General features: G+C 40.7%; 1 gene segment (V, D, J or C); it reads right to left on the reverse strand.

Moving 5' to 3' along the window:
* Positions 1–770: 770 nt before the first annotated feature.
* On the reverse strand, positions 771–1,443 carry LOC130120666 (immunoglobulin kappa variable 4-1-like; the record flags this gene model as incomplete). The annotated part of the segment is given in 2 exon segments: positions 771–1,078; positions 1,380–1,443. Coding segments are annotated over 2 exon segments (357 nt in total), but the record flags the coding sequence as incomplete, so codon positions are not given.
* Between the last annotated feature and the right edge of the window lie 5,186 nt (positions 1,444–6,629).

Genomic DNA, 6,629 nt, shown 5'->3' on the forward strand with positions numbered 1-6,629 from the left:
AATTTAAACTTTTTGATTTAAACTTAAAAAAAAGAATGCAAGGATGACAATTGGACATTTTGTTTTGGCATTTTTATGTTATTTTTAAAAAAAAGAGAGGATAATCACACCATTAATGATCAATTGATATAATTATTGTAACATGTAGTTAAATACATCATTAAACATGTTGGTGCATCAGGTTATATTTGGTTAAAATCACAATTATTTTACATTACTCTCAAACAACAAGGCAACGTGATTGAAAACTCTGAAATCAGCTGTTTTCTAAACATATTCTGTGAAGCACTGACTTTTATCAATGGATGGACCAATTTCTTTTGTCCATTTTCTGAGGAGATTAAACTCCAGTTTCAGAGGTTTGGGGGATTCAGTAATGTTTCAAAGTAAATCTCACACTTTCATGTAATGTGGGATTTACTTTCCATTTTATTGAAATGGTGCGTTTTGCGTGATCATAGGATGTATACGTATTTGAGGACAACAAAAGAAAACACTGACAAAACTGCCAAATTTAAAAGAATATTTAATACATATGTGCAAAAATATGAAAGCAATACGATAACAATAAAATACAAAAAAGACAATACAATTAATATTAAATATTAGAACAAGACCAAAAACAAAACATTACTTTATTTTTATTTTATTATTGTTATTGATGTTGTTGTTGTTCTAGAGCTTACCATATGTTCCAGCTGGCAGATCAGTCACTGTGAAACAGAGGGAGGTTTTTGTACGGCTCTCTATCACCGTGTGAACACATACTGACTATTGATACTGTGGTAACTCTGACAGTAGTAAACTGCTGTATCCTCAGCCTGGACTCCCCTGATGGTCATGGTGAAGTCAGTCCCAGACCCACTGCCACTAAACCTCGATGGAGTTCCTGACTCAAGACTGCTTGTCCTGTAAATGAGGAGTTTAGGAGATTCCCCAGGTTTCTGTTTGTACCAGGAGACACAGGGAGGGCTGAAAGCTGCAGGTTGACTCAGTTTGCATCCCAGACTCACTGATTCTCCTAAATTGACAGTTTTCATTGAAGGAGTCTGAGTCACAGTGACCTGACTGCTTGATCCTGAAAACAAAAACACACAAACAGACTGAAAGTGAAGGCCTTCATTCTCTCACATGTACATTTGGAAATCTCTGTGAAAGGACTGCTTTGTTACTCATTAAATCAAATAAACACATATAATTCCTTTTCTTACGGTTTTTTTTATTAAAAAAAACAGTGTAAAACACAAACAGGGACTTGGTAGAAATAAAGTGTAGGTTGGGAAACACAAAGTGTTGAGATCAGAGAAAGTTCTTTCAGGAGAGAAAAAGTTCAGATGAGGAAAACAAGGAAGACAGTGAATCATCTCTGCCGGTCTTACCTTGAATAAAGGCAGCACATGTCAGCATGAAAATGGTGGTCAAACACATGGTTTTTACCTTTGCTGTCACAATGAGCAAGTGTTGGTGATTTTGCTTTGGACTTGCAGAGTTATAAAGATTTCATGAGCACTGAAGCGTGTCCTTCAAATAAGAAGTGTCCTCTCTATGCAAATGACCTTCCTGATTAAACTGCTGTTAGCAGCAGATGTGTATATAATGTCCTGTGAGGAAACACCGTCTTGTGTGTGCTGCAGTCAGTTATTACAGTAGTTACCATCACCTTCTTTGACTAATGCCAAGTTAGATTAAGAAGGACGTTATCTTGCATTAAGAACACTCTATAACACGTTCATAACACCTTGAGAAGTTATCTCTACACTGTCATGCTTCGATTTCATGATATTCAGATTATACCATTCACACACTCAAACTGAAATCCAGTTCATGATCAAACTGAAATAAATAAAAAAACTTCTTTCAGGGTTTTTCATTCATGTTCAAATACAAGCCCCCCTACATATGCAAATAATCCTCCAAAAATCAATTTTAAGACTCTCATGTATATACAAAGTGCCTTTTCTCCCAAGATGAATGTTTTTTTTTTTTTTGCCAAAGCAGGTTTGCCATAAAGCAACGAGGACAAAAACCTTTGATATTTTGGCCATCACTATTATTTCCTGAACTTGTAAATTATCTGGGTAGAACCATTATGACTTAAGGTTCAGTTAACCTCAGTTTTATTGAATAAAGATTCTCTGTTACTGTCTCATTCCGGACAATACGCATGTGCAGCCATGTGCAGAGGTCACCCGCTGTGGCCCCGTCATTGTACAACAGCTTCACCTACAGGTGAGGAGTGGGTAGAGCTTTTTTTAGTTTTGTTTCGTTTTCCAAGCTGCATCATCATCATCATCATCATCATCATCATCACCGTCTCCGTCTCTGTCTCTCTCTCTCTCTCTCTCTCTCTCTCTCTCTCTCTCTCTCTCTCTCTCTGTCTCTCTCTCTCATATACATATATACATATATATAAGCAAAGTGTACGGTGGCACAGTGGTTTGCGCAGTCGCCTCACAGCAAAAAGGCTTTGGGTTCGAGCCCTGGGGTAGTCCAACCTCGGGGATTGTCCCAGGTCGCCCTCTGTATGGAGTTTTCATGTTCTTCTGTGTCTGTGTCCTTTTCCTCCGGGTGCTCCTGTTTCCTCTGTCAGTCCAAAGACATGTAGGTCAGGTAAATCAGCCATACTGAATTGTCCCTAGGTGTATGTGTGTGTGTCTGTGTGTCGGCACAGGCACACACACCAATCACACCCTGTGATGGACTAGCAGTTTGTCCAGGGTGTCTCCCCACCTGCCGCCCAATGACTGCTGAAATAGACTCCAGCATCCCTGTGACCCTGAGAGCAGGATAAGCGGTCTGGGTAAAGGAAATAATGGGAAAACATTCTGACACTCACCTCCAGCATCTGGTCTGGTTAAGGATCCCGGTTCCATGTGAGTCTTAACAGTAGATCAGCCTCTCTGGATTGGGTTGTTGATTTCCCTCTTCAATTTAAGAGGTAATGGGTGGAAACAGGGAAGTAAAAGAGGGGGGAAGGGAGGGTTTAGAGTTGTAGGAGAGCACAGAGAGATGGAAGCATAAAAGAAAGGTGGGATTTTTTCATCAGGATGCTAAGCTCATTATGGTCCCTGTGGACCTGGGGCAGGTACAAATCCTACTGCTGGAGCCTGCTGCTAGGTGAGAGGCTAGCTGAGTGGTTATTAATACTATGTAGTGTGTTTTCCTAAAGAGCGCAATTACAGCTTGACAAAATGTGAAAAAAGATGCATTATTACAAAAGTACTATACAATAGGACGATGTGCAGAACTGTAGCAACTACAGAGGTATAAAGTTGATCAGCCACAGCATGAAGATTTGGGAAAGAGTAATAGAAGCTAGGTTAAGAGGAGAGGTGATGATTAGCGAGCAGCAGTATGGTTTCATGCCATGAAAGAGCACCACAGATGTGATGTTTGCTTTGAGAATGTTAATTGAGAAGTATAGAGAAGGCCAGAAAGAGTTGCATTGTGTCTTTATAGATTTAGAGAAAGCATATGACAGGGTGCCGAGACAGGAGGTGTGGTATTGTATGAGGAAGTCGGGGGTTGCAGAGAAGTATGTAGGAGTGGTGCAGGATATGTATGAGGGAAGTGTGACAATGGTGAGTTGTGTGGTTGGAATGACAGATGGGTTCGAGGTGGAGGTGTAATTACATCAAGGATCGGCTCTGAGCCCTTTCTTGTTTGCAATGGTGATGGACAGGTTGACGGGCAAGAACAGGCAGGAGTCACCATGGACGATGATGTTCGTGGATGACATTGTGATCTGTAGCGAGAGTAGGGTGCAGGTTGAGGAGAGTCTGGAGTTTAAATACGTGGGGTCAACTGTCCAAAGTAACGGGGAGTGCAGTAGAGAGGTGAAGAAGAGAGTGCAGGCAGGGTGGAGTGGGTGGAGAAGAGTGTCAGGAGTGATTTGCGACAGAAGGGTACCAGCAAGAGTTAAAGGGAAGGTTTACAAGATGGTTGTGAGACCAGCTATGTTACATGGTTTGGATACAGTGGCACTGATGAAAAGACAGGAGGTGGAGCTGGAGGTGGCAGAGTTGACGATACTAAGATTTTCACTGGGAGTAACGAAGAAGGAGATGATTAGGAATGATTATATTAGAGGGACCGCTCAAGTTGGACGGTTTGGAGACAAAGCAAGAGAGGCAAGATTGAGATGGCTTGGACATGTGTGGAGGAGAGATGCTGAGTATATTGGGAGAAGGATGCTGAATATGGAGCTGCCAGGAAAGAGGAAAAGAGGAAGGCCAAAGAGGAGGTTTATGGATGTGGTGAGGGAGGGAATGCAGGTGGCTGGTGTGACAGAGGAAGATACAGAAGACAGGAAGCAATGGAAACGGATGATCCGCTGTGGCGCCCCCTAACGGGAGCAGCCAAAAGTAGTAGTAGTATTACAATACGACTAAACAGAAATATCTCTTTAAGTACATTACACAGATGATCTGGAGGATTTCCAAATTTAATAAGTGACTTGTTATCTGAAATTCATCATTCAGTATATGTAAGATTTTTACTGACTGAACCCTTTAGATTGTAGTATTTTGTCAATGACAAAACAATGAAATGAGAATAGGTGTGGAGCCTAAATCTGCTATATCTCCCATCCATTACTACTGCAAAAAAAGGAATAACAATAAAGAAGAATAAAAGCAATAATCATATCAGTTGGACTGTTTGTACTGAAATGTTAAAGTATACAGGGCTATGATGGACTACTGTATAAGCCTTTCCAAACAGGTGGGTTTGTTTTTGGGTAAAAGGGACATATTATTCTCCTCAGGTCTGATTGTGCAATGTAAGGTGTGCAGTGAGTCAGAGAAGTCTTGTGGCCCCATCGGGCCCCAGGTCGGTCCTGGAGTGGAAGGATCTGACTTTGTCCTTTATGTCAGTGGGGTTCGTTTCTTTATTTTACACATATGAAAAGTTAGAAAAAGATGACAATGTGTAATTGGCAAGACAATGTGAAGGAAAATTGCCTAAAAACCCTCAAGGGGCTTGGAAAGTGTCATTCTCCAGACAGCATACTACAAGAAACAATTACAGCAAGGCGGTATGCACAATATGTATGTATCTATCAATAACTTCACACATGGCAAAAGACGGAGACACAGTTTAGCACAGCACCCAACAACGATGCATCCCATAAACACCCATGTTACAGCAGTACAATGACTCAGCCATAGTCACAAGACAAACACACACATCAAGAACACTTTATCACGATATATGCAACTATACACAAACACTGTCATTAACAGACTAAGAACATACACTCGTGTAATATGGCTTAGAGTTTATGTATATATATATATATATATATATATATATATATATATATATATATATATATATATATATATATATATATATATATGTGTGTGTGTGTGTGTGTGTGTGTGTGTGTGTGTGTGTATATTAGGTTAAAATTATTAGCCCCCAAGGAACTATGGAACATTTCCCTAAAATTCTGCCCAATGTTTGCATCATTTGTAAAACTTTACATAGTAATACATTCATCAATGTTAAGGCCCCTATTTGGTACATTTTGGAATGTAAAATAAATCTTCAGGTTTGCTTTATACCAAATGTAGTGAAAATTGGGTTGTCAAAATTATTAGCTATCCCCCATGTGATTTTTTGCATTCAGAACACACCTGAGCAATCAATCAGCTTTCAAACCACACCTGAGAAATCAATTAGCATCGAATTTTACTTAAGGGAATCCAACGAACAGGGCTAGTGGCACTTGAACACTTGAGTGAGAGGGGCTACTCTTATATTCTTGGTAAGAAGTATTTTCATCATGCCAAAAAGTAAAGAAATCAGTCTGGAACTCAGAAAGAAGATAGTGGATGCTCATCTTAAGGGGGAGGCTATACTGCCATTTCCAAGTGTCTCACGGTGTCTAGAACAGTTGTGTGTTGCATTATTGCAAAGCACAAGGAGACAAATTCTGTTAGAAACAAACCTGGATGTGGTCGAAAGAGCAAGATTTCAAAAACCTTGGAGAGGAAAATAGTCAGAGATGTCAACAACAATCCCCGAATCTCTGCCAAGATGATTGTTGCTTAACTGGCCTCTTCTGGACTTGATGTTTCAAGGAAGACATTTGTGAGGGTTCTTCATCGTGGTGGGCTTCGAGGTCATGGTCCAAGAAAAACTCCATTGCTCACACAGCGGCACATCAGAGCCAGACTGAAGTTTGCCTGTGAACATATGAAACATGGGCATGAGTTTTGGAAGGCTGTCCTTTGGTCTCATGAGGCTAAACTTGAGCTGTTTGGACACATGGATGTTGCTTTTGTTTGGCGAAGGAAGGGAGAGGCCTTCAACCCTAAAAACACAGTTGCCACAGATAAACATGGTGGTGGGAGCATAATGCTGTGGGGCTGTTTTGCTGCTTCAGGCACAGGGAACCTTGTTCGGGTGCATGGCATCATGAAGAAAGAAGATTATGTTGACATTTTGAAGGATAATGTAAAGAAATCCTCTGCCAGTCTAGTTTAGCTCACTGCTGTGTCTCCCAGCAGGACAATGACCCGAAGCATACATCCAAGTTGGTTCAAAACTTTTTGAAGGACACCAAAATCAAGGTCCTGGAGTGGCCGTCTCAGAGCCCAGATCTCGATCCTATTGAGAATCTG

The sequence above is a fragment of the Lampris incognitus genome, chromosome 11, assembly GCF_029633865.1.
Source record: "Lampris incognitus isolate fLamInc1 chromosome 11, fLamInc1.hap2, whole genome shotgun sequence".
Taxonomy (NCBI): domain Eukaryota; kingdom Metazoa; phylum Chordata; class Actinopteri; order Lampriformes; family Lampridae; genus Lampris; species Lampris incognitus.